Source organism: Oenanthe melanoleuca, chromosome 4, assembly GCF_029582105.1.
Source record: "Oenanthe melanoleuca isolate GR-GAL-2019-014 chromosome 4, OMel1.0, whole genome shotgun sequence".
Classification (NCBI taxonomy): domain Eukaryota; kingdom Metazoa; phylum Chordata; class Aves; order Passeriformes; family Muscicapidae; genus Oenanthe; species Oenanthe melanoleuca.
Window position 1 is genome coordinate 1,187,349 of NC_079337.1, and position 27,058 is coordinate 1,214,406.

A 27,058-nucleotide genomic window follows, 5' to 3' on the forward strand; every position below is an offset into this window, starting at 1 on the left:
TCTATTGCAATTCACTAAGAAGGCAGAAAAAGAAGCCAAACCTATAACCATATTATTTTCTTTTTCACAGTTAATCATACTCTCTCTAAATAACTGCTTACATTTGCAGGCAAAGTCTCCCAAAATAGCAGAACAGAAATATTTCCATGCACTTGCAGAACCTGTGACAGATTGAGGCTGAACTGGTTTATCATTTTAGGATCAGCTCTGCATCACTGAGCTGCTTTGATTCCTGATCAGTGCAGGATCAGAGTCTCAAAAACCAAACATCATTTAAATTAAATCTGGAAACTGCAATCCACACATCAGAAGTTTTCATCACCCCTGAATGAAATACTTTTAGGACAGGTGATCTGGGGGATATTCTTTAACGTGTAAGGTGTCTGTCCTGAAGAAAAAATCTAATGGGGTCATATTTTGAAGAGCAAAGGTATAAAAAAGGATTGACACAAATTATTCTGATGTCATATCAGAGTTATGAAAAACAAACTTGTAAAAACACCATTTCTCCCCCTCCTCCATGCAAAAATAAGCCAATTCAAAGAAAAGCCAAGAGCAAAGAGCCTCTTGGCAGCCTAAGTATTGCAGAGGGCATGTATAACTCACCAAAATTTGCCTCAAAGATATTTTCTTCTTCCAAATCCAGGTGTTCCCTGGTCTCAGAATGCTGTGATATTACAAGTTATTAGGTCACAGCTACGAAATAAAGCCTGAGAGGGAGAAATTAGAGTTTTCTTCCATATCACCTCTTTAATCCTCATACGACATGAAAAAGTATTAATTCAAAATAATATTTTTGGGGGTGCCAAAGCAGCCTTTAGGAAGCCAGTTTGGCATTTCAAGCAAACCTTTGCTATTCAGTTGGTTCTACACACGAGCTGTGTTCGACCATTAATGGTTTGCAACAATTCCTCCCTTCAGAGGAAGGAACATTTGTGTTGCCAGCAAAGCTGAGGCTGAAAAGCCTCACAAACACCTCAGAGCAGCATCATGAGCTGCACTGTTCTCCCCCTGGAGCTGTGACTGCGCATTTCTCAAGCCATTAGAGGAACATCCCCCTGCTCCCTTGAACAAAACAACACAGCTCCTGTGTCTCAAGCCTGCACATATTTATGAGTCATGACCCAGAAATACATATTCCTGTTGGACTTAGAGACTTTTCTTTCTTTTTAAGGAAAAGAGCATTGACTCTGTTCTCAATTACTTGTAATTACAAAATTACAAGTATTAAGTCCAGGAAGACAAATCCCCTACAGCCATTAAGGGCCAGGAATTGACGTGGAATTTAAATGAAATGTTGGCAATCAAATACATTAAATGTACTCAAGTAAAACCTCCCAGACATTGTAAAACCTCCAACTCTATGGCTTTTAATGGAATAAAAATTTCTGATCTGTGGCTTGCAGCAAAAGAGAGCCAAGAGCTTCCCATCTCCAAATTCCCAGCCTAACATCCTGTGCAATTCTACCCCATCCATGAACTGTGCAGCCCCAATAACTGCTAAACTGATTGAAAAAACATAGAAATGCAGTGCACAGAAACACCTTAGTGCCCTCATAGCAACTTTAGTAACAGCTAAAAAAAAAGATGTTTGTTTGCTTTGGATGTTTTTTAGAGATGGTGGTTGCAAGTCAGATGAATTATGAAGGCTAATTTTGTAAACTCATTTAGTTCAGGAGTTGCATGTTAGCTTTATAGAGATTTAACTTTTGTAGCTTCCTAAGTGAAAGTTTTGATAAAAGGCCTATAAAGTTGGATTATTTAACACAGACTTAACTAGAATCCAGCCTTGCCCGGAGCCGCTTGTCCCCGCTGACAGCCCCCGCCCAGGGAGCGCGGCGCGGAGCGGAGCGGAGCGCGCCTCCCGCACAGGTTTGTCCCTCGGCGGCGGCCGTCGGGGGCGGGCCAACATGGCGGCGGCCAGCTGAGCGCCCGCGTGGTTCGCTCCCGGTGCCGGTGCCCGCAGCCATGTCGGGCCGCCAGGGCAACAAGCTGCCCAGCAACCTGCCCCAGCTGCAGAACCTCATCAAGCGCGACCCCACCTCCTACACCGAGGAGGTGCGCCCCGGGGGCTGGCTGGGGCGGGCTGCGGGACGGGCACGGGGGTACGGGCGGTGTTGCTCAGCTGCCGCTGTTTGTGTGTGCGCAGTTCCTGCAGCAGTACCACCACTACCAGTCCCATGTGGAGATCTTCACCTTCCAGCCGGACAAGCCCAGTAAGGAGCTGGCCGAGCTGCTGATGTTCCTGGCGCAGGTGAGCCCCTGTGGCCTGTGACAATGACCGCTGTACAAAGTTAAACTCGCTGTTTGCGCGCCCCTTGCCAGGGCTGTGAGGTAACGCCCGCCGTGCTCTAGAGCCTTCTCTTGCGCTGTCCCTTGCAGGTTGCCCACTGCTACCCCGAGCACATGGGCAGCTTCCCGCAGCAGCTGAAGGAGCTGCTCTCCCACCACCACACGGTGCTGGACCCCGAGCTGCGCATGGTGAGACCCGCCTCGGGCTCCCCCTGCCTTCTGCGAGCAGACAGCTTGCGGTTTGCTCGGCGATAAAGAGGAGCTGCAGAGCAATGGGGAATCTGGCTTCTCTTACAGACCTTCTGTAAGGCTCTGATCCTGCTGAGGAACAAGAATCTAATACATCCCACGAGTTTGCTGGAGCTCTTCTTTCAGCTGCTGCGGTGTCACGATAAACTGCTACGGAAGGTAAGGCGTGCTGACAAAAATCTGCATTTCCAGTCTGTTTTGACCAACGTTGTCAGAGGTGATGCCTGAATAGGCAACTGTTCTCTGCTTGGTCGGGGAAATAGAGTTAGGAATAGCTCAGCTGTTTCAGCAGTCAGTGCTGGAGGCAGGGCTCCAGCTCTGTGCTGACTAGTAACTGAGTTCTGCTGCTGTAAACACCTTGCTGTTGCAGGCTGTGGGCTTGTCCTGTTTGGGGGTGAGCAGTGTGGTTGTGTCTGCAGGTGAAAAACCTGGCTGTCAGAGCAGGCCTGAATGAAGCAGGGGCAGCATTTTAAGCAGTATGTAGTGCTGTTCATTGTCCTGCCTTGCTGTACTGTAAATTCAGTATGGTCTTCAAATACATGAGTGCTCATAGGATGCTTTCCTGTTCTTTGTCCTGCTGTAACTCAGTGATGTTCCCAGAAGTGATCAGCTGGGCCCCATGCTGGTGCTTAGGCAGGGTTCCCTCTCTGTGTGTTACTCCCTGTCATCTCTCCTCTTGCAGACCTTGTACACTCACATTGTGACAGACATCAAGAATGTCAATGCTAAACACAAGAACAACAAAGTGAACACGGTAGGTGCTTTGGCTTTCATGTGTACTTTGAGCTGTCCTCCTGCTGTGAAGACCTCTAAAAACATGTTTTCAACTTCTTTTTTAGGCACTGCAGAACTTCATGTACACAATGTTGAGAGACAGCAATCCCACTGCTGCTAAGATATCTCTGGATGTGATGGTAGAGCTTTACAGAAGGAATATTTGGTGGGTCTGGCAGGCCTGTGTCGATTTGCCCTTTACTGTGGGGCATGTGGGCATAATTTGTAGCATGCAGTCCAAAACATAATGCAGGGGATAGTGAGTTAAATAGATTTCCTAATTGGAGCCCAGTGGAATTCTAAGTTGTGCCAAGGAATTTAGCTGAGAAGAAATAATGTCTTGTGTGAAATGAATTTAAATTTTTGCTGAAAACTAATTTTCTGAGAATAATGTAAAATTGTCAAGCTTGAAATAAAAGATGTGGTTTGTTTTTTTCCAGGAATGATGCCAAAACAGTCAATGTCATCACAACTGCCTGCTTTTCCAAAGTCACCAAGGTGAGAACAGAAATCACTGGTACACTGGACATTACCTTGGCTTTCAGGCTGTAACTTGGTTTATTTTCTGATCAGATCCATGCCTATAAAAAAAAACTGGCTAAGTCTTTACACAGCTTAAGTGTAGGGTGGCTGTAAATTGTCAGCTTGTCCCACATGAACTCCCTTTACTTTTCAGGTGTTAGTTGCTGGTTTGAAGTTCTTCCTTGGGAAAGATGAGGATGAGAAGCAGGACAGTGAATCGGAGTCTGAGGTGGGTGCTGTGATGAAATATTCCCTTCTCTAGCTTTCAGACCCATTATTGGTTCTGCCATCTTGGTGACTCTGGCTCTGCCAATCTGTCTCACTCTGTGCTACTCCTTGTCCTGCTGAGCTGTCTCCAGATGTTTCTGTGGCTCACAAACAATTTCAGTGTCTGACAGATGGCCCTGAGTGATGGCAGGATGTCTTTGCTGTCTGTTAACAGAGAAATGCTGAGAGCTCTTTTCGCTCTAGATGCTGGTACCTATGTGCTCTGACACTTCAGATAGTTTTCAGAGTATGTGGTAGTTTGTTTCTGTGATTGCCATTTGGAGCCTGGTTACCTGAGTGTTGTCTCCTTCCCCAAGGATGATGGCCCCACGGCCAGAGATCTGATGATGCGCTACGCCACCAACAAGAAAACCACCAAGCGCAAGAAGAAGCTGGAGAAAGCCATGAAGGTCCTCAAGGTGAGGAGAGGGCTCCCTGGCTTCCCATCATCCTGCCTTAATCCTTCTGGTGCAGAAGTCCAGTTGTTGCCCTGCTTGTTTAGCTGCAGGTTGCAGATAAGGCTGTGCGGTTGGAAATGGGGATAGTTTTTAAAATCCAGGGATAGTTTTTAATATCTTCTCAAAGAGGCAGTAGTCTTTTGACAGCAACCTTGAAACTAAAGCACTTTACTCACAGAATTGTCTTGTACTCTCGTTTCCATGCAGAAGCAGAAGAAGAAGAGCAAGCCAGAGGTGTTCAACTTCTCTGCCATTCACTTGATTCATGATCCCCAAGGTGAGTGTGCAGTGAACTCTTAGTGCAATTTGTATTAATCTAACAGCACTTGATTTGGTCTTTGTTCCAGTGAACCTCAGGCATGTCATTTTCTCAGATGAACCCAAAATGTATCTAAAAGTTTAGTTTTCAATTCTGACTCAGCACTTATGGTGTGGGGAACATCTGCTAGTTCCCTCTGCTGAACCTGTTCACAGCAGGCCTTTTAGGCATATGAGAAGTAAAATAACCCATTGGAGTAAGCGCTTTGGTCACCTTGAATTTCTTCTCTGAAAGGGCACTGAGGCTTTGAAAAAACAACAAATCAAACTGCCTCTTCTGACTGTAATCCCATTGGAGTTCTGTGTTGTGCTCCTTTGGCCTACTGAAAATCCATTTTTGCCTCTTCCAGACTTTGCTGAGAAACTGCTGAAGCAGCTGGAGAACTGCAAGGAGCGATTTGAAGTGAAGATGATGCTCATGGACCTAATATCCAGGCTTGTTGGAATACATGAGGTATGTACTTGAATCATTTTATGGTGGTCAGTTGGTAGCCAGCCTGGTTTGGGTGTGGGAGAGTTCTGGCCTTGTGCCTCTGGGAAATAAGATTTAATCTTTCTGTATGCCCAAAGGTGTGTAGGGATGGTCAGGGAGTTGCCAGCAGGCTTCATGGAATGGCACAGTGGTGCAGGCTTTGTGGTACTTAGTGGGCTCTCCTAGGGAAAGGTGTATTGGTCTGGAGTAGCTGAGCTGAGCCTGAAGAGTAGAGAAGAACTTGGTGCTTCCAAGAACTTCCTGGGAAGCTGCTCATGCTGACCACAGTGTTATCAGTCAGATGGTGCTGAACAAGAGGGAAACTGGCAGCTCCTGCACTTGGAGGGTTTTGTGTAGACTACCCAGTAATAAACTGAGATGGTTTTACCATGTATCAGCTTATGAAGGTGCTCTCAAGTTCAAAGACAAGAAGATAATATGTTACAATTTGCCTTGCAGCTTTTTCTTTTTAATTTCTACCCCTTTGTTCAGAGGTTCCTCCAGCCCCATCAGAGGGGTAAGTAGCTACTTAGGTACTGCTGATCCCTGGTGTCTCATGTCCAGGCCTTTGATGGGAGTGGCAGTGCAAATGGGCAAGTAGCAGTGGTTTGGTGGGAAGCAGGAGTAGTCCAGTGGGACTTCCAAAGGAAGCACAAGTTCCTCAGTGCCAGAAGTGCCAAGTGCTTCTGTGGAGGCTCTGTGCACTCAGGGCTCCTTACCTGAGGATTTGAGAAGCTCCAGCAAAGGAATAAAAGGAATCTGAAGCACTAATCCTGACTAGCTAAACTAAGTGTGATTGCCTTATGCTGCTTCCTTTTACTGGTGTTTGGCTCCAGTTCTGGAGCATTTCCTTTTGCTTTAGCTGGCTAATGTGGCTGAGTGGAGGCCAGAGGAGCTCCTGATCCTTGGTGGGAGAGGACTAATAGTGTCCCAGTTCAGTAGAGTTCAGGCTGAATAGTTTTTGACTGAGCAGCTTGTTGAGTTTTAAGGGATGTGTTTGTTGGCTGGAGCAAGCTGCAGCAATATGTTTGGGCATCTTCTTCCTGCTTTTCTTCCAGAAGTGACAAGGATTCTTCTGTTTGCTGCACAGGCTTCACATCAGCTGGTACCACCTGAGGTCAGTGTTCCACCTGTGATGGATGTTAAATGGGCAGCAGGCCAGCATGGAAATGCAAATGAGTGTGTGTGTGGGGAAGGGGACTTTGTCAGATTGGTTGGAAAAGCTTATGGTAATTGCAGCAATTTCTGCAAGTTCTGAGGTATTGTTTTATAAAGAGGTGAGGGAAAAGATGCTTATTTTATTTTCTGCAAGAAAATTCATGTTTAGAAAATATTTGTGGGCTGTACTGGCATGTCCTGATGTGTGTTTTTATGAAAAGGGATCTGTCTATTAGCATCTAAATGTGTTAAGTTTTTATTAAATATGTATTTTTTTCTTATTTGCAGATTATCCAGTCAGTGTTGATGACCATTGCCAACAACTTTGTCACAGACAAGAATTCTGGGGAAGTCATGACTGTAGGGTGGGTACTGAATTGTATGAGTCATGTCAAACTTCAAATGTGGTTATAATATATATATATTTTAAACCACTTGCAGCTTATTTTTTTATGTTTGTTTTGTGCTATGCTTTCAAGAAGCTGCTTGAGTTAAAAGTTTGTTAGCTTCAACTTTCTGTATTTTTTGCTGGGAGTATTTTATGATGGCTTTCTCCTCTTTCACCAAATGTTGTGTAAATGCTGTATAAAGTTCTTCAACTTTCATATAATTCAGTCTATAAGTGGCACTCTCCTAACTGGTGTTGAGAAATTAATTCCTTTTCCCTATTTTTAGAATCAACGCAATAAAAGAAATCACTGCGAGGTGTCCCTTAGCCATGACTGAAGATCTGCTCCAAGACCTTGTTCAGTACAAGACACATAAAAATAAAAGCAAGTATTACATGGATATGACTTGAAACTCCTCTTTTTCCTGTATTATATGGGCTTCAGTTATAGCCTTCATGGCAGTGCTGTCCTGATTGATTTTTACAGGCTGAGACCATGTTCAGTGTTTGGATTACATCTCTCTCTTTGGATTGTGTAGCTATGGGAGACAAAACAGTAAAGGGGAACTAATGGACACAAATAAAGCAAGGAAAGGGATTGTTAAGAAATTAGCCCTGAGGAAGTGCTGGGTTCTATAGCAGAGAAATCAGAGGGAGCCATAACCTCAGAGAATACATGTGGGCTGTAAATCCTGGTGATCTGTGTGGGCTTCTGGTTTGCTCAGAGTTCTGCTTTATTCCTGACTCTCATTTTCTGGGCAGATGTGATGATGTCTGCAAGAACTCTGATACACCTGTTCCGCTCTCTGAATCCAGAGATGCTGCAGAAGAAGTTCAGGGTAAGAAGAAGTTCATGTGTTTTGAACTCACTGAAATCTGATGTGCTCAAAAATGATGAGGATTTGTCTCAGTATCCTCTTGAGAAGGTGGAGTTAAGTTTGTTCTTCCTCTGCCTGCTGCCTTTGGACATGGTGTGCTATCCACATTTTGTAGTTCACATTCATCTAACTCATGGTTACATCATGCTCTTGAAGTTGAACTGCTTTCTGAGATGCATTCAACTTGAGTAATGAAACTCTGCCGTGTGAAATAAGGAAAGGTGTTTGGAGCCACACCCTCCTGTTCCTCCAGGTATTTTCATGGATTGGTGGATACTAGAATAGCAGCTGCCTAATGAGTGTTTTGTTATTGTGCAGGGTAAGCCTACCGAGGCCTCAGTGGAAGCCAGGATTCACGAATATGGAGAGCTGGATGCCAAGGACTACATTCCAGGAGCAGAAGTACTGGAGGTCGAGGATCAAAAGGAAAAGGGAGGAACCCAAGAGGAAGGTTAGCCTTTTTCCTATAAAAATTCAGGTTTGGATATCACCATCACTATGGTTTTATGTGGACATGGGACCTGGTGTTTGTCCTTTTTGTTTCCTGCTGTGCTGTGCCTTGGCTTGCACTTGTCTGTCCTTCAGTAAGTGCAGTTTGTCAGTGGGGTTTGGTACTGTGTTGTTTTTTATGTTACACACTGAGATGAGGAAGCAGAGGGACAAGACAGTATAGCTGTAGACTTTGTGTTCAGTTTCTCCCAAGTAAAACCTTTTGAATATTACAGAGCACCAAAATAGTAGTTTGATATAACATTTGGCTTATTTAACTCAGTTCCTGTGTAAATGCTTTACACACCCTGGAACCCCTGCCTGAGGTGGGGAAAAGAGATGGAAGAGTCTTTAAAGGCAAGGCAGAGCTTGGCAAATGAAGTGTGAGTGCCTTGAAGGTGCTGCAGGGGCTGTGCTGGAGGAAGGAAGGCCCTGGTGGGACAGGCTGTGTAGTGGTCACTGTAACACTGGGCTTGGTTGCTGAAGCTGCAGAATTCAGCACATCAGCCAGCACAGCAGTGAAAAGCAATGCCTAGACTGTCCCAGCTATAAATCACAGTTCTTGGTTTAGGTGGCTGGGAGTGGGAACACTATAACTGAGGAGCATAATCAGTGTCTGTTAACTCCTGTAGTGCTTCAGGCTGTCCCAAATGCACCTTGCTTTCAGGATCTTGCCCTGGAGATGAGAATTGAGCTTTGCAGAGCACAGCATGGATCATTTCCCAGGGCAAAATGCAGTTAGGCGATGGGTGAAATAAATGAAAGGCAGCAAGAGCAGGTGATCCAAGCATCAATTTATGGCCAGTCTAGGTAGTGAAGATGAGTTTGTGTTAACAGCTGTGTCCTTGTTCCCTGAGCAGATGGCTGGGAAAGTGCTAGTCTGAGTGAGGAGGAGGACAATGACGATGGAGAATGGATTGATGTGCATCACTCCTCAGATGAGGAGCAGCAACAAGTAGTGAGTGCCAAGTCTTTCCTATGCCAGATACAAATGAGTCTTGTTAAGATCCTTTTGCTCTTTACCTCCATGTAGCTGCTCTTAAGTACCTACCCAGGCCTTCAGAGTGAGCTGTGAGGCTGAAGTGCTGCCCAGCAGTCCTGCTGAAGCACACATGTTGTTAGGGAGGGAGGGGAGAAGGAGGAGTTCTCTCTTAGGGCTCAATGCTTTCACAGCTGCGATAATCAGGTGAGAGCCTGTACTCCCAGAATTTAGTGTGCATGTACTCCATTCGGACACTATGGATATGAAACAAGGAAAAATCCTGGCATCTGGTTGTAGCATTCTCAGTAATATTGCCATTGCATGGTGTGTATTTGAGAGGCAAGGATCATGGGTTGTGGCACAGGAGTAGTTTGCAAAGCTCTGATTCTTTTGTACCTTTTTTCTTTTCCAAAGGCAGAAAAAGTGAAAAGCATGCCCATAGAGGAACGAAAAGCCAAAGCTGCAGCAGTCAGTACAAGCAGGCTGCTGACTCAGGAAGACTTCAAGAAAATACGTCTTGCCCAGCTTTCCAAAGAGCTTAATTCTGCACCTGGCAAAGCTGCAAAGCGGAAATATATTGAAATAGATGATGAAGAGGAGGAGGAGGGCAGGTAGATATGGCCTTGGAGTGCTTTTTTTTACCTATCCTCTACTGATGCAGCTCTTCATTGCAGCAGGGCACAGAGCTCTTGCGGCTGATCAGTGTTCCCTGGTGACAGCCAGAGCCTAGAATGGATCCTGGGCTGGGGGTTTGCTTAAACCTGGGAAAAAGACCTGAGGAGCTTGTGGAAGATCTGAGAATGTTTGTTTGACTTGCTCAGGCCAAGAGGCATGAGGGGAGGGGTTTGTACCAGTACCTGCCTGGTGATAGCTCCAGCGTTTCTTAAGCTTGCTGATAAAAGTAGGACTTGAAAAATAAGTGGGTGACTTTTGTAATGGCTATCCCACACATGAGGAACAGCCTGAAGGGAACAAGAACTTGTGGCTGAATGAATGGTGAGACAATGGCCTAAGGTGGGTTACAGACAAAGGGTGAAGAGGGCAGCTTATTTTCCTTGCCAGATGAAGTTTTGTGTGGTGACACTGGTTTTGTGTGTAGGGGAGAGTTGCTTTCACTCAGAGATATTGAACATCTGCATAAGAAACCCAAGTCAGACAAGGAGACCAGATTGGCAACTGCAAAGGTGAGGAACTAGCATGTTCTGTATCCTGTCCTTCTGGGTTTGGGTTTGTCTTGTGCAGGAGGAAATGCTCAGGCTGCATATCTAAGGTAGGTGCTCAGCTGCCATGTGGGGTTTGAGAGGTGATTTGTTTGGTTCTTTGCTGTTGCATCTTGGCTGTAACAAACAAACAATCTCCTGCTGGTCACATGTGACTGTGAAAATGCAAACAGACCCAATTGTCACTGATTTAATAAATACAGCAATTATGGGAGAAGGAGTGTATGAACACAGTCATGCTGAACCCAGATTTGTTGTTACTGCCATACTCCATGTTGTTACCATCAGGCAGGAGATGCTGATGGTAGGTGAAGGAAAATGACCCCCTGTTGCTCTATTGCACTGTCTATTCTAGGCTGGAAAAACAGACAGAAAAGAATTTGTGAAAAAGAAAACCAGAATTAACCCATTTGCCAGCTCTTCCAACAAAGAAAAGCAGAAGAACAAGAACTTCATGATGATGAGATACAGCCACAATGTCCGGACCAAGAACAAGCGTTCCTTTAGGGAGAAGCAGGTAATGTTTGATGTTGGGGGTGGATGGGGCAGTGTCAGAAGTACTTTGTGATCCAGGTGTGGTGCTGCCTGCCCTCTGGCCTGAGGTGTTGCTGCTGGAACTCAGAGAAAAAGCCTGTGGCTTGGCTTGCCTGAGTCCTTCCCCAGAGGAAGAGCTACTTTGCAGATTGAGGTTCACTCTCCATTGTCTCTGGCCTTTCTGTTGTTACTGTTCTATCACAGACTCATCTGTCCTGGCCCAGAGGTCATCTAACAGCTTGTCATAAATCTTCCTGAGGAGTAGATGCAAGTGATATTTATTAGCTACTTGCAGCTGCTGTTTAGAAAGAAATTGCTTCAGTTAAACAGTAGTTTCACACTAATGCTGCTCTCAGTGGTGAAGCCCTTGGTTAACTCATCCAAATGTGTTCAAGCAACTTGCAGAATAATCCAGTGGTCCAGTTGTTTTTTCTTCCTACATTGTGTTGTGCAAGTGTTTACATGCTGCTTGAACTTTGTATTTTTTCCAGGATCATACATGTTATCCAAATGATATTTATCTGCAATTTCTCACCTTAGGAAGGGCAAGACAGGAACTATTAGTGGAGACAGTAGAGAATATCCAGTTTTTCTGTTGAGCAGGAAGATGTGGACTAGTGTCCTCTGTACATGTTTATTTGGCATTGCTCTGCCTCACCTCAGTTAACGCTGACAACATTGAAACTAGCTCTCCAAACACACAAAATAGGCTGCAAATGAACAATCCAGGCACTTTGAGGAAGCTGCTGTTTATAGTTATACTTGGCTCAGTTACTCTAAAAAAAGTCTTGAAGGATTTTGTTCTTATTGATGTGTTAAATTCAAATGTAATGGGTAAACAACATTTATTCATACATTTTTCCCATGAATGTTAGGCTACAGCAGCAGTCTGTTAACCAGATGTGTTTTGAGTGGGTTGCAGGCTCATAGATGTGTGGTGCTACATTCTGCTGCATTGTTTGGTGCTAAGATAAAATGGCCTGCTTGCTATAGTCCAGAGCTAGCTCCTTTACTAGCTTACAACATGTCTGAAGCACAATAATGTCTCTTAAGGGTGATAATGGCACTTGTAAAAATTCCTTCTCCCCCCTTGAAAAGTAGTTTTGTAATATTGCTTCACAAAACACCCATTTTACTTACCTCTCAACTAAACTAACTTTCTTCATCTCTTCTGTTTTAAATGAGTCAGTAGAATAGTTTGTTGTAATATTCACTGCATAGGATTTGGCAATGCCCAGCTCTTTAATTGTACTGTGGAGTTTAGATAAATAACCTCAGTGTTTCTGCCACTGTAATTGTTAGCATTTGCATTGCTGCTCCCAGTTGGAGCAGATGAGCTCTTAGTGTTTTGATCAGAAGTTAAAGAAATCAAAAAGAGTTCTAATGTGGTAGTGGTGGTGTGTGGTGTTTTCTGAGTTATTATGCTCCTTACCTCATTATTCTCCTCTTGTTTTGTGGTTAGCTGGCTCTTAGAGATGCACTTCTGAAAAAGAGAAAACAGCTGCTAAAATAAATGCTGGAGAGAACTTCATCACCCTTGAAGGATCCTGAAGATGCTTATTTCCACCCACCATCACCCTGAGGAAAAGGAGGACTGTGGTGCCTTATGCATTTAGCTCTGATCTGTGTGGAAATGCACATGGAACTCTTGCAAGCTGATGGATACTGCATCAATAGGACAGAGGCCTTAATCCTTGGAGAGTTTGAATTTGTTTTTAAAGCATTGTGGGGAAGAAGGCAATTATATTTTTATTTCATGTAATTTACTTACAGTGGGTTTTGTATGTGTAAGTATTAAAATACAAAGCTGTGTAAGAATTATGCTTGAGGCAATTAATGACTAGGCAACAGAAAGGAAAAAGAATATTCTGGCCAGTTTATAAAGCATGTGGATATAGTGTATGTGCCTATCTTAGGGGAGTGACTGTGCAGACAGAGTGAGCTGTTGTGTTAACAGCTGGCTTTAGCCAGTTTAATAACCCAAATTCATCTGTGATGCAGGTAAAATTAATTCATGAATTGTGGGGAAGACCAATTCATTATGGAGTACTAAGAAAAGGAAAATAAAATTAGTGTATTGAGAGATAGGGTTTTTAGTTGCCACTTAAATAGAGAAAAAGCATCACATGCCAGAGAAAAAAAGGAATGTTTTCCTAGAGTGGTGTGGCTTCTGGTGGGACTTGCCAGTGTTTCTTGGCAAGTACATGCAGGAATCATGTGGATGTGTGGGTTCTTTGTCTAAGGTTGAACTTGTGCTTTAGCCTTGACCTCTGTTGGGACCATTAATGGGTTCTTTGTACCTTCCCCAGCCACCTGTTTTCATGGAGTTGATCAAATATTTATAACTTGTGGTACAGAAAGAGATGCCACGTGCACAGTAAAAGGGAAATGCATTTGGTGGGATGGTTTTTTTCCTTTCTTTTTAGGAAGCCAGATTAACATTTATATTCCATGTGGAAATCCACTTAGCTATTTTTTGAATATGTATTTGTAGTAACTTTAATTCTTTCTTGTATGGATTTTGTTTTGTTTGTTTTGTTGTCACACTGCTTCATAGAGGAAGAAAAGATTGACAGAAACTTAAGGGAGTGAAGGACTAAGTAGGATTTTTTTTTTTTACAGCTTTCTATGTTTTATCCCTGCTGAGGGAAGGGCAGGGATTGGTACTCGGCAAGGAGAGCAGTGAGTTCTCAGAGCTGTCAGGTGGAGGAGGAGCACGTGTAGCTGGGAGCTGGAGTGCTGCGGGGATGGAGTGTGAACAGGGGCTGGAGCCAAAGCTAGGGGGAGGAGAAGGAAATGCAATCTGTAAACCACAGTTGTACTGGTGGGTTTTTTCTGCCGATCAGCTGAGCAGTTTCCCTTCTTGTGCATGTGTCCAGAAACAAATAACCTCTGACACTGAGAGGGGGTGCGAATGTTTTGCCCTGGCGGTTGAGGACAAGTGTGTAGTCCTGCTCCCCTTTCTCCCTTGTTTTCAGCCTTGCTGTCAGGCAGCATGCTGCCAGCTGTGCCAGCGTGCTGTGTCCCCTGCGCCCTTGTTGTGGAAGCGGAGCTGTCGGGCAGCAGCAGATTGCCGGGGCAGTGGCCGCTCCCGTACCGCGTACCTGCTGCTGCGGTGCTGTGCCCCAGCGTGCGGGCCGCAGCGGGCGGGCGGTGCCGCCCCGGGGCGGGCCCGGCGGCGCGGGGAAGGAGGGCTGGCCCCGGGAAGGACGGGCTGGCCCGGGGCGCCGCCGCCGCTGCACCGTGCGCCATGGGCTGCGGGCCGTGGGCGCTGCTGGCGCTGCTGTGCGGGGCGGCGGGGGCGGCGGCCCCGCTGCGCTGCAATGTCAGCCTGGACAGCCCGGCCGAGCAGCGCTGGCTGCCCGTGCTGCGGCACTTCGAGCCCGCCTTCCTGCGCGCCGCTGTCCGCCGGATCATCGAGTGCGTGCGGGGAGCGGGCCGGCGGGGCAGGGCTGTGCAGCCCGGGGTGACCGCCGGCCCGCTCCCCGCTAACCCCCGCTGTGCCTTGCAGCGAGAGGGTGCCGAAATGGGTTCACCAGGTCATCCAGCCCATAGCCGCCCAGCTGGAGGTTTTCATGCCGCAGCCCTTCGCGGGAGAGATTGCGGGCATGTGCAAAGCGCTGGGAGTAGATCTGGGAGATGGAATCCTGCTGAACTTCGCCTATGAATCCACCGCGTAAGTGGGGGGTACTTACACGGTGTCCTACAGCTGGGTGTAGAGCTTAGGTCGGCGCAGAAGGCACGTGGTGGGCGACCTGCACTCCTGGTTCTGAAAACACTTCATGTGTTCAGCCGGGAGGTCTCACTCTCTTTTGGCAGATGGAATGCTGAATGGAACGAGAAACAGTTATGTTTTCTACTGGCAAGCACGAGTAGCATCTATCCGTCATGGTTTTGTGCGTGTACACGTATATAAACGTATTAAAATCCAGAAATCATTTTTGCTGGTGAGGTATGCCCATCCAAAAGCAGAGATCATTTATGTTTGAAGATGATGTAGTGTTCCCTGTTACTTAAAAATTGCCAAAAAGGAGGCTAGAATAATTAGTTGCTTTCTCATTTGTCTGAGAGGAAGTTACTGCTTTCTGGATGAAAGTTCACAATGACTGCATAAGATAATTCCTGATCTGAACAGTGCAAAATGACGGTAGGATATTTATGGCAGCAAACAAAATCTCACTGAAAAAATATTCAGTTTCATTGTCTCTTTTTGCCCTAGAAACGTGGTGCAGGAGAATAATCAACACTTGGTGTTGCTTCTGGGGAGGCATTTTAGAAAATATCGAGGCATGTGGCCCCTTGTTTGCATTTGGATTTTTTTTTTTTTTTTCATAATGTGTAGTACTCAGTTTATAGTCTTTTTTTAGTACGGACTAATAGCGAATATGATACATTTAAGTGCTGGCTGGTTTAGTGTTTCACAGAGGATACTTGCCATACTTTGCCCTGGTGAGGCCCCTGCAACTGAGTTTCTCAGCTTGGATACTAGAAAATCCCCATCATCTGGGAGTAGCCGACTTAAGTGAAGAACTTTTTATCTTTCTATTTTTAACAGGCAGAGGTATGCATCACTGAAATGACCAACTCAAAACTACAGATGAAATAAGTTAATTCCCTGCTAATGCAATATACTCTACCTTAAAACCTGTTTTAATGAAACTGAACTTGTTACACAAGGACTTGAGCACTCTTCCTGTTCTAGAGAGTTGCCTGTTATTGAAATGGCTGATACCTAAACCAATGGTTTTCAGTTTCATTGATGGGGCTTAATTTGAACTTATCTACTCATGATTAAAATTATCAAGAGTCCAAATGAAATGAAATAATCAGAATTAAATGGAGAAAGTGCGATACTTGATGGACGCTTTTGGATGTCAGCTTTTCATTAGGACTTAGAAAAGGGAAATGAAATAATTGCTTTTCCCAAGTGCAAGTGCTGCTTCCTGCTTGCCGTGTAATTTCTGCCCTGCTGTGGTGTGGTACTGCACTCCTCGTTGCACAGTACCATTAATAAAGCACTTAGCAGAGCATCAGCTCAGTTACTAGTGCAAGTTTGAGCTCCTGCATGTAGAATTCTCCAAGCAGTGCCAGAGCTGTGCCCTCAGTCGTGCCCTGCCCTGTTGTGTTTGCAGGTTCTGTACCAGCATTGTGGCTCAGGATGACAAAGGGAACATTTACCACGGCCGGAACCTGGATTACGCTTTTGTCGATATACTGAGCAAGATCACAGTGGATGTGCAGTTTCTTAAGGGTGGGCAGGTATGGCCCAGGGCTGGCGTGGCTGGGTGGTGATCTGTGAAGAGTGGGACAGCCCTATAGCTGCTGAGATGGGGGGTTTAATGTAGGAATGGGGTTCCCATCCCAAATATACTGGATTGTCAGAGCAGCACAGTTATGCTACAGGAGTGTGGGATGAATGCTGCTTTTCTTTCCTTTCCGGGCATCCGCTTCATGGTGATGGACTGGAAAAAGCAGAGCAGCTTAATCTAGTGTTGAAGATACTATTTCTAAGATATGCTGGAAGAAGGAAATGTCAAGATGCTAAAACAGTAAATCAATATTAGGGAATATGGCAAAGATATCACTTTTGGTAGGAACCAATTCTAAGGCTTTTTTTCTTTAGACATTGTGAATTTCTGTGACCAATATGTGTGGTTTTAGATAAAGATTTCCAAAAACCAATTAGTTGCTAGTTGTTAGACTCACAGTTTTGTGAGTCGGATTTATTTTTTTTTCAATGTTCATTAGTCCATTTTGTAAATGGAAAAGTTGCTGTTTGTTTCTTGGCAGTTTAACCTGAGTGAAAGTCTTGTTGCTGTTAGTGATGACAAACAACTGAAATGCTGTGAGTTTGAGGCCTCAGAGTCCCTTCATAATTTACTTGGCATGTTTTACTGTAACTGAAGGCTACAGTGTGCTATAGTAATATAGATATGAAAGCTCTAAAAAGAAGTACAGACTGCAGGTTCCAACTGTGTTCTGTTCTGGAATGCTCAACTGCTCTCCTTCCTGGTTTCAGGTTGCGTACCAAGGCACCACATTTCTTGGTTATGTGGGCTTATGGACTGGGCAGAGTCCTCACAAGTTCACCATCTCTGGAAATGAACGAGGTAAATGCCACAGCAGATACTGTGTGTTGTTTTTGTTGACTGTTGCCTGCCCTGGCCTTTTTCTCTCAGAGGGAACAATGAGGTTTCCAGGAAGGATCTGAAGTGAAATGCCTTGCCTTGCCCTCGGGGAGTGAAAACATATGTGCCTGGTTTTGGCTGCTGTGTAGGAGAAGGTGTTCGTCAGCAGTTTGTTTCAGCTGAGCTGAAGGCATCAAAGGATGGGGAAGGCTTGGGGAGGCTGTAACAGATGTGGTGTGGTGAAGAGATGCCATTGGAGGTGGCAGAGATGGGGCTGAGGTAACAAGATGCAGTTTGGACAGCACAGAAGGGGCTCCTTTGCTGGTGCTGCTGTATTCCATGGTTGTCTGGCCTCATAAGGCAGCTGGAAAGAGAGGAGGGGAAAATCTAGGGCAAAGGCAGCAGGGCTTGGGGGAATGCCTGGAGACATTGGAAAGGCTGTTGAGCAAGATCAGGAGTGGAGTAGAGTGGAGAGATGTGACGACTGAGAACTAAAATTTGTAGCAGTGAGGAAGGCATGGAAAGGTCACTGCCTCCCTTGTTCCTCAGGGCTTCAGTTTCACAAGTTACATCCAACTCAAAGCTTGGGAAGTTGTCTCCTCTTTCCCTTTTATTTCTTTAAAGAAGCTGGTACTGTGTTCTTTATTAGGTGACTTTTAGAACTGGCAATAACTTATTCTCAGAACCAACATCTAAAATGTTTTCTTTTTTCCCCTTGTGATGGTGATAAGCATTTTTCTTTTTCACTTTGAACATTCTGTTCTTCAACTCTTTAGCTATGCAAACAATATTCACTGTATGTGTTGCATCAGTATGTTATCTCTGAGTAGGGATTCTGCTATGGAGCACTTGCACCTCTTTCTTCCTCTTTGTTTTGTTGATGCTGCCTTGTTGGATTCTCTAAATTCTTTCCATAGTTTATATGCATACTGCTTCTGATTCCAGAGTAGTTATTTAATCCTTTCAAAACTGGAATGCCCTGGTCTCCATTTATTGGGGCAAACTGCTTTTAGTCCAGCTTAAAGGCAAGTGTTAAGTGTTTATTGAGTCTGTTGAAAGGCCTGATGGAGGAAATCTTGTATACCAAAGTCCTGTGTCTCTCCACATCCTCTGTTCACTCCACATGTGTTGCAGTCCTGTCCATGGGCTGCTGCTACTGATGCTGGTTTATCTCAAGTGAAAGCTGTTTTCGGTTCATTCCAACTGAACTACAGATTGATGGAAATAAGCATGTGACCTACACCTGGGAAGCAGGATAACTAAATCAGGGTCTATCATGTGACAAGCAGACAGATTTTTTTTTTTTTTTTGTACTTTGCAAGGTGGGAGTGTTTAAATAGTAACAAACTTGGCCTTCTGGTTTTTGCGCTTTGCTTATTTTTCTCAGTAACACAAATGCTATTGCTACCTCTTTTTTAGCTGTTTTGTTATTTCTGTGGAATTAGTCCTGCTTTAATATTTCAGTAAGATGAGTAATGAGGTGATTATTATCACTCCTGTCATGACAGGTCTGAGATGCTTTCTGGAAAGCAGGGGTGTTAGTCCAGCTGCTGTGGCTGACTGTCAGTTGGAATTATGTTGTCTGTATATGTTTCACCTGAAGGTTGTGCTCCTTGTTGGCCTTTCTCTCCTAAAGGTTGATACTTTGTGCTGATTGACACCTACCCTGTCTCACTGTATATAAATTCCAAGTATAGTAATTTTCTTTTCTCCCCAGAAGGTGGTAGCTGGTGGGAAAATGCTATAGCTGCTTTCCTCAATAGGAATTACCCTGTCAGCTGGCTTGTGCGAGATGTAAGTGCACCGATTTGTTCTTACATTTCACAGTCCTGTCACGTTTGTCCTCAAACATTAGCAAATTAGAATCAGTGGCACAGAAGGCTTAGCAACGTGATAAGCAAGTGGATTTCTCAGGACAAACTAGGTGTGGACCCTGTGTTCAGTAATGAGGCCATTCTGGAGGGCAACCTCCAGTGCCAAAGGTCCTGGAGTAGCTGTGCCAAGACTTCCTTCCTAGGGAGTGTTTCAGCTAGATGCAACTTGTAACCAGTTATGACAGCTGTGCTCCTAGATGGTGAATCCCTGTGCCAGGGGTTATTTTATACTATTTATATTGTTGTATTGATAATATTTTCAACTAGCACTTCAGAGTCAATTACCATTTTCCGCATGCTGGACCTTTGTTCTTTTGAGGATGTCCCAGTGCTTGTTTTTGTGCTCAACCTCACTATCATCTCCTTTTTGTGTTAGACCCTGAGTGAAGCTGAGGACTTCCAGTCTGCTGTTCTCAGACTGGCTAGCATTCCCATCATTGCTGAAGTTTACTATATTGTGGGAGGTGTCTCACCCAAAGAAGGCATGGTCATCACGAGGAATAGAAGAGGGCCAGCAGACCTCTGGCCCCTCAATCCCTTAGGTGGAGAGTAAGTAGGAAAAAGCTCCTTTCTTTTTGCTTCTCACACTCTCTTCTGAGTGATTGCCTTAGTGGCACTTCCTTGAGAGATCAGGGGCACCTCTTGGTTGTGGTTACAGCAGGAGATGAGAGCTCACTTACCCCGTTTCTGTGTCCCATAGTTGATGGTAAAGGCTGTTACATCTTCCAGCATGGAGCCCTTGGGCTTGCAGCAAGGAGAGGGAGTTGCCTGTTGAGGGAGCTTTTTTCCTTTTGGCAATATAGGGATACTGATTGTTGGGCCTGATGCATTATCTACTGATTCACTTTTTGTTGGCTTGTATGCTTCTCACAGGTGGTTTCGTGTGGAGACAAACTATGACCATTGGACTACCCCTCCCCCTTGTGATGATCGCAGGTGAATTGACTGGAAGCTCTGTGGGGAGAGAACATGGATTTTCAAAGTGGCTGGAGGTGTGGGCAGGTGTTTTCTCCTTGAGCAGGCAGCTCATTCAGTCCCTGTAATGCCACTCTCAAGGGAATACATACAGAGTGGAGCAATATTCACAGATGCCAGAGGAAAGGGTGTGAGACAGTAATTAGCATAAATAATGAGAAATTGCAAAGATCATGCATAGGCCAAAAACTTGCTCAGAAAGCAAAATTTAGTAGAAGGTAAATGACTTAAATTGCCAGTGCCAAAGTATTGGATGGCACTAGTAAGGTCCTTACATGTGATTTTTAGGCTGTGTAGTGTGCAAAAAGGGACTGGCAGGTTCCTTCTTGTTATGTACTCAATGGAGTAGTAACAGGAACTTTAACACTGAGATGAGATCCAGTCACACAACTTATGATTATTTTAGACCAAAGCAGACATTTCATAGTCATGTTTGTGTTGGTGCTTTGTAGCCTTTGGAACAGACAAGTGTGTTGAATTGATAGAGTGTTGCTTTCCCACAGAACTGCAGCCATCAAAGCTCTCAATGCTACTGGACAGCACAATATCAACTTTGATACACTCTTTAAGGTATTTCTCAAATTCTGCCTTGTGAGTTTCTCTTCGAGTCCTTTGAGGAAGCAGAAGTGTTCTTTTATCAGGGTTGTAAAAGCTGTGCTTTATTGTGGGGAACAAGGTTTACTGCACAGCTGTCTCTAGGGGGGTTGCAGACTGAAATGTGTTCAGAATGCTTCTGGACTCCTATCTAGGTGTCTTGTAACAGCTGACCACTTCAGGTGGAAAGTGCAGGAGGTGAATCCCATCACCTTGGTGATCACCTTATTTCAAGCACAGACACACTTATTGTTACACATGGTGAGCTCTGGGAATTGGAATGTTTCAGAGGGCTTTTTTGAAAGTACTTCTGTAAAATGGTCTGATGTTTAAAAGAGGGGAAAAGTCCTTGACTTTTATTCTTTCATAACTTCATCCTACTGCTGTTTCTAAATAGCCATTTATTTCTCTCTTTTCCTACCCTAATGATGACTCTTGCAACTTTGTGTACAGGTGTTGTCAGTGAAGCCAGTCTTGAACAAGTAAGTATTAGATTGAGAGACGTTGATCTGTGCCTCCTGCTGTGCCTCAGGCCACTTGAAAGTACAGCACAAACTTCCTTAGGATCTTCCTTACGTGTCTGAGTCTTGCTTCCCAGCTTAGATTTTGGTTTGTGTTCATGACCCTCTATTTTCACTTCCACCACACAGTTCATTTTGGATCTATCACTTCAGTTATAGAACTGCACTTGTTTGGGCTCAGTCTGGTAATGGGAAATTGCTTTGGAGTAGTGAACAAATGATTGCTTTGGAGGAGCAGCTGGATGTCACACTGATTCCTTTGCCTGCTTCTGGCACTTTTGGGTTGGTGTTAACACTGACAGTAGCTTTTTCTGCATGTTCTGATATAGCTCTGATTATGTGTAATAAAGTAAGTGGGATAAAGCTTTTAGATACCATTTACTGGGTTTCCAAAAGGTGTATTTCAGTACACCATTCTTCTGTGCTTTTCCAGAAATTGCACTTTTGCAGGTTATCATGTTATGGTTTACTTTTACGTGGAGCTGGGTATATTCTCTGCATCAGTCATTGTCATTGGAGCTTGGCAATGGCTTCCTCTACCTGTGAGGAAATGGGGAAAGGAAAAGGTTCCTGTCATCTGTGACACAGATACAGTACCAATTGTTTAATGCTGTTCCTCTCTTGTGCTGTGTGGGGGGAAGAACACTAGAAATTAGTGCCAACAGTCTTTAATTTGATCAGTCTCTTTTCCTAGTCCTTCTGCACCTAAGCAGAGTATTTGTTTGCACAAAAGCTTGTCCTGCTTTGCTAGGTAGCTCAGTGGCCCTTGCTGCCTTTGGGATGTCACTCACAGCTGCTCTTTGCCTGGCAGTAACACAGTGTACACCACGGTCATGAGTGCTGCGCTCCCGGATCGCTACCAGACGTGGATGAGAGGGGAGGAGTGAAGAGGAGCAAGTGGCAGAGGGTAAGTGGCACCTGTGCTTACACAGCCATTGCAGCTGCAGAGTCACTGAGGGACAAAGCTCTGCAGTGCCACTCTGGTGACCCAGTCTGAATTCCTGTTTGTGCTTGTTTATTGCCCTTGGGTAAACACCTTCCCGTGTTGTTTTGGAGGGAGCTAAATACTGACTCTCCATGGGAGACTCCTGGTGATCATCTTAGAGTTTTGATCTGAGAGGAAGGGATGGATGTTGCAATCTAAAAGTAGAGGTTCCCTCTGGGAATGCTGTGGCTCTTTTTACCACTCCTCACTATGGCACTTGCTTGTCTCCAGGTGGATGATAACAGGAAGCCCTGCCAGAGGGATCCCAACAGGAAGGGATGGTACACTTAACACCAAGAAAAATCAAGCTCTGTTGCTAATGGCTGCTTACCACTGACTGCATGTGAGCAGCATCTTCTGGGGGCTTTGTCCTGTGAATGTGCAGAATAAGTCCAAGTTCTTGAGCTTACAAGGTGCCTCACAGGACAGCTTCAGAGATGAGAATTCCTATGCCAAGAAACTGGCTGCATGGCCTTGACAAGAGCACAAGAAGCTGTATTCCAGTTTTAAGAGTTGTTTTTAAAAATATTATTACTATTATATTTACAGCAATTCTGTCAGATCTGGTTTTAACAAGAGTAATTCTTTCTAGAGATTGTGTGAAACTTGTTTTTCACTTAACTCTGGACAAACCTGTGCTCTTTTGCCTATTTTTCTAGTTCAACACACAGAGTGAGAAGCTGAAGCTGTGCAAGACTAACACATGCTTTTAAAGTCACTCCTGGGAGTAATGCAGTGGCTTTGGCTCATGAATGATGTGAACCACTCAGGAACCAGTGATTTGTTAACTCTTTGAGGTGTTGCAGGTGATCCTGTTAATGATCTGTAATGGAAGTTTGAATTTTCTTGTAATTACATTGTGGCTCTAGTAGATGTTGATGGGTAAAAATGGCTTGTATTATTTTTGGTAAGAGTTGTGCAACTACATTGTACTTCTGTGCTGACTAATAAATACATTTTGTAATTTACATAGCCTGTAGGTCTATTATTCATTTGAATTAATAATAATTTATTATAATAAATAATTCTTTAAATAATTCACTAAAAATATTCAGCTGATAGCTTGATGTATGAGAGCTTGTGAGGTTACTTCTATGTCATGATCCTTTTCCCTCATCTGTGAGGAGTTGTTGATCCTTGGCCTGGGAGGGGCAGGTTCAGCAGTCAGCAGCATGTGTTTTATTTATCAGAAATCAGGAGCTGTTTCAGGAACTGTGGTAATGCACTTTTCTCCTTGGAAGATGAGAGGAGGTTGTGCTGGGTAGCAGTGAGGTTAAAAACAGTTGTATTTGTTTTTGTGCATTCAGATCAAGTTACCTGCAGAAAAGCTAACATCTTGTTTTACAGTGCAGAGCAGTGGGGTTTTTGTCAGGTTGTGCTGTGACTGTATATTGAGTTTATACACTTAGGTGAACTGCAGAAATACTGAGGGTTATGAAGAGTCAAGGACAGTGGGTACCTCCAAGTGAAGCTGAGTGCCCTTCCTCAGTGGATAAAATGTCACCTGTGAGAAGGTGACAGCACCACTTGCAGACCCTGCTGTGCTGGCTGTGGTGTGTGTGCACTGGTTATGCAAGCTGCTCTGAGAGCACCTTCTGGAGCTGAGGGCCCTTTATCTCCTTGTGCTGAGTCTCATAACCTACTTACCTGCATCCTCTCCTCCTGCCTGGATAAAAGTGCTGCAAGCTTTGCCTTGACCCAGTTTAGACAGCTGTGTACAGCAGCCAGGTGAGAAATTTGAAGAGGAGTTCCTGGAGAAAAATTTTAAAATGATCACTATCTTTGAAAGTCCAGGATGTCATTGTTTTAATTTAGAGTGGGCAGTGATTTGTGATCCCACCAGGTTTTCTTTAAATAACAGCCACCCACAGCTACAGGATCCTTACAGGTGTGGATCTGTGTGGTCATCCTGACCTCTGCAGCATTAGGCTGATTATCCTCTGGCAGGGGTGTGCCCAGATGCTCTGGTACATCAATTTGGCCAAATGTGTTTGTTTCAATGTGTACAATCATTCTGGAATGTGTAAGTTGCTAGTACCTATGAATATTCAGGAAACCATTTGATTCCACTGCTGTGTTTGTGGCTTGGCAGCTGTTTGGGGTTATGAGGTTTAAACAAGTGAGGAATGTAGCTGGTTTTTTCTTCCCCCTCATAAATTACTTTCTTGAAAGCCTTGCATTTTCTGTGGTAACCAACACTCCAAAATGCTGACTGCCAATAAAGTAAAGTTTTTCTGCCATGTTGAATGCTTTTCCACTAACCAAAGGATACATAAATTCCTGGTCTTAGTTCAATGACAAGCTAAAAATCAAAATACTGATGAACTGGTAAGTAATATATCTTACAACTTAAGTAATTTAACCTGTGAGTATCTAAGGTACTTGTGATAAGAACAGAAATTTGATAAAAATGCAGAGATGCTATTGTTAATACTTGAAATAAAACCATATTAATGCTGGAAGCATTAAAATGTAGTAGTGATTGGTTTGTTTCAATAAGTTTGGATGTTTTGTGAGAATTTTTGCCAAGAAATATTGGACCAAAACATCCTGAAGGTATTTCTCTAGTCTTGTATTCTATGACTTTATCAACATCACTTTCTTTAAAAAGGAAGCTCATTTATAGTTGTTTGAATAGCTTGCTGATCATATTTCTCTCTGAGATTTTTCTCTGCTTTGTGTATACACTTTTTAAAGACTGGAAAGAACAGTGATTTTCCTGCTTTCTTAAGCCCTGGAATTGTGAAGTAATAAAATGAGGTAAATTATCCTTGCTTTTTCCACATCCCTTGCTTTCTGCACTAGAGATTGCCTAGCTACAAAGCCCCAAACACTTTTTCAGCCTGACACAAATAAGGGGTAAAACCTTGAATTATTTTTCCTCCAGAAGGTAGCATTTAGCAGAGGGCAGCTTAAAAGTGTGTAAGAGCTGACTCCTAGGATGAGAGAGGCCAACACACTGTGTTTCTCATTCATAATCCCCTGAGTAATCCTAATCCAGTTGAGATCTGTAGCCTTTATTAAGCATCACATGGTAGAGGATTCTTAAGGCTGTCCATAACTGGGCAGTAAATAAAGTGTCTGCACCATTTCTGGCTTGCACGTGCACAGAGACATGGCCTGTCATGCTGCCTGCCCAAGGGAACACCTTGCTTTATTATCCGGATTCTGAGGAGGAGATATTGCATCCATAACTAAACAAATAGCACCAGAAATCATTGATCATTTGGGTACAGAATACAATCAAAATTTATCAAGTGGAGAGCTTCACTTGTGTTTATCTCTACAAATCCATGAATTAGGACTTGGCAAGGTAAGTTGCATTTTTCTTTTTAATTCTTTGCAACAGGATTTTGTGTTCAGAAATAGCTTAAAGTTTGAGGTGAAACATCCTTTTTGTATGCCAAGGTGTATAAAACTGCATTTGGGAGTTTTCTATCTCTAACTCCCCTTTCTGGCACTGCAGTAACTGTGGAAGTGTGTTGGAAATAAAGCACACTTCACCATCTTGTTTGCAGCTACAAGTGGTGCTGGGTCTCACGTGCACATGGGCCGTGCATAGGTATCTACTCCCAGAGGCAAGGTAGGATCATCACTTTCCCTAGTGCCAGCTAGCATTTTTATCCTTGGGAGAAGTATTTGATTGTTTTTAAATTCATCTGTGGCTCTTAAATTCTTGGTGGTGTTTGTTTTTTTTTTTAGCAGAACTTAAAATTTGTTTCCTTTGACATGTCTCTTAGGTTTTTCCTTAGTCAACTTTCTAGTCTGTTACGTCCTGTTGCCTTCCATATTCTGCTCACCTGTTCCTTCCATTGGTGGAATGTCTATAGAACTGTCAGGTTAGTGGGCATCCTGTTCATGATGCATGAAATAGCATCTTTCCTAGGAGCAGGCTTCTCATCAGCTGAGTTATTTCTTGCAGTCCTGTGGTTGAGCACCACATTCTGCCAAGATCTGTGATGTGCACAAGTTTCCCAGTGTGTAGGCTTTGGTTCAACTTGTTGTCCCTTGCTTTGGTTTTGGAAAAGTTGAGATAATCAGGCTAAGCCAGGAAATTTACCTAGGCTTTTGTTGTTTGTATTTTGGGGTCATTGACTCAAGTGGATGTGTGCAAGGTTTCCTTTTCTGAATCTTATGGGCTACTATGGTGTTATTGAACATCTGCCTGTGTTTGAAGAGTTGTGAGAACTGTGTTACCCAATGGCTCGGGAAGTGCCTGGATTCTGGCTGCTGTGTCTCTCTCCTGCCTGTGAAACATTCCCTCTGGTCAGGAAATGTGCATCTTCTCTCCATGTGTGGCCTTCTCCTGAGGCCATGACCTTGGTGTTCCACTGGTAGTCTGTGTCCACGTGGGGCTCTCGAGTCCGTGATTTTTAGTGATGGTTTAAGTGTGCAGTGGCTTTTGTCACCTGGCTTTACAGAGTGTGTGTGTTGGCTGGCAGGTGCTCTGTGCCTTGGTGTGTACTAGGGACAGCCCTGTGCCCAGGAGGTGTGAGGAAAACGTGTTGCAGAGACCAACTAATTGCACCAGAGAGAAGGAAATATCTCTGCAGGAAAGGAGTGGCAGCCAAGAGCAAGATGAGGAAGAAGTGGCTGGCAGCTGGCTGTTCCCTGGATGGATCATGTTTCTCACCTGGAAGTTCAGTACAATGCGTACCTGAAGTGATGCTGCTGCTCAGTTCATCCAGTCTTTGAGGCTGTGCCTGCATGGGTCTCCATTCCTCTTCCATTTCTTAGGTACAGGAATTTAGGAAGGGAATGATGCATGTCACTGCTGGGGGATGAGGAAGGATATGAGGTGCTGAACAGTTGGACTGGTTCAGTTTCATTCTCAGTCCTTCTAGCCTTGGAACAGCTTTGATTCCACTGGAGCCTGATTTACTCATGGGCGCTCCTTTGCTCAGGTTGTGGCCCTGACAAAAATCCAAGGGCAGCAAATGAAAGAGTTCAGGGCTCCAGGAACTGCCTGGGAGGGACCTG

The 27,058-nt window shown here is 44.3% G+C and overlaps 2 protein-coding genes across 5 annotated transcripts; both read left to right on the forward strand.

The window, feature by feature from the left end:
* Positions 1 to 1,879: 1,879 nt before the first annotated feature.
* On the forward strand, positions 1,880 to 13,588 carry SDAD1 (SDA1 domain containing 1). Its single transcript, XM_056490993.1, has 22 exons — positions 1,880 to 2,058; positions 2,150 to 2,254; positions 2,383 to 2,481; positions 2,590 to 2,700; positions 3,224 to 3,295; positions 3,381 to 3,481; positions 3,756 to 3,813; positions 3,992 to 4,066; positions 4,422 to 4,523; positions 4,770 to 4,839; positions 5,231 to 5,334; positions 5,812 to 5,869; positions 6,411 to 6,469; positions 6,799 to 6,875; positions 7,186 to 7,283; positions 7,661 to 7,737; positions 8,095 to 8,227; positions 9,126 to 9,223; positions 9,662 to 9,858; positions 10,347 to 10,431; positions 10,823 to 10,984; positions 12,464 to 13,588. The coding sequence occupies exons 1-22, from the start codon at positions 1,969 to 1,971 to the stop codon at positions 12,512 to 12,514; spliced, it is 2,082 nt and encodes a 693-aa protein (XP_056346968.1). The 5' UTR covers positions 1,880 to 1,968; the 3' UTR covers positions 12,515 to 13,588.
* A 393-nt stretch (positions 13,589 to 13,981) lies between these two features.
* On the forward strand, positions 13,982 to 23,046 carry NAAA (N-acylethanolamine acid amidase). 4 transcript variants are annotated; one of them, XM_056490994.1, is made up of 11 exons: positions 13,982 to 14,421; positions 14,513 to 14,677; positions 16,134 to 16,260; positions 17,021 to 17,111; positions 18,847 to 18,923; positions 19,380 to 19,552; positions 19,877 to 19,939; positions 20,482 to 20,548; positions 21,026 to 21,054; positions 21,905 to 22,000; positions 22,310 to 23,046. In XM_056490994.1, exons 1-10 carry the CDS (start codon positions 13,997 to 13,999, stop codon positions 21,978 to 21,980), a joined length of 1,293 nt encoding a protein of 430 aa, XP_056346969.1. In that variant the 5' UTR covers positions 13,982 to 13,996; the 3' UTR covers positions 21,981 to 22,000; positions 22,310 to 23,046. The 4 variants fall into 4 exon arrangements, with proteins under 4 accessions (XP_056346969.1, XP_056346970.1, XP_056346973.1 ...); XM_056490995.1 differs by having other exon boundaries at positions 22,738 to 23,046; XM_056490998.1 differs by having other exon boundaries at positions 18,850 to 18,923.
* Positions 23,047 to 27,058: the final 4,012 nt, after the last annotated feature.

Excerpts from the sequence above, each read along its gene's own strand:
- NAAA (XM_056490994.1), top strand. The coding sequence starts at position 13,997 with ATGCTGCCAGCTGTGCCAGCGTGCTGTGTCCCCTGCGCCCTTGTTGTG. Across the intron at positions 16,261-17,020 it reads AGTTTCTTAAGGGTGGGCAG|GTTGCGTACCAAGGCACCAC; the intron begins GTATGGCCCAGG and ends TCCTGGTTTCAG. Across the intron at positions 20,549-21,025 it reads ACTTTGATACACTCTTTAAG|GTGTTGTCAGTGAAGCCAGT; the intron begins GTATTTCTCAAA and ends CTTTGTGTACAG.
- SDAD1 (XM_056490993.1), top strand. The coding sequence starts at position 1,969 with ATGTCGGGCCGCCAGGGCAACAAGCTGCCCAGCAACCTGCCCCAGCTG. Across the intron at positions 2,701-3,223 it reads ACGATAAACTGCTACGGAAG|ACCTTGTACACTCACATTGT; the intron begins GTAAGGCGTGCT and ends CTCCTCTTGCAG. Across the intron at positions 5,870-6,410 it reads CCTCCAGCCCCATCAGAGGG|AAGTGACAAGGATTCTTCTG; the intron begins GTAAGTAGCTAC and ends CTTTTCTTCCAG.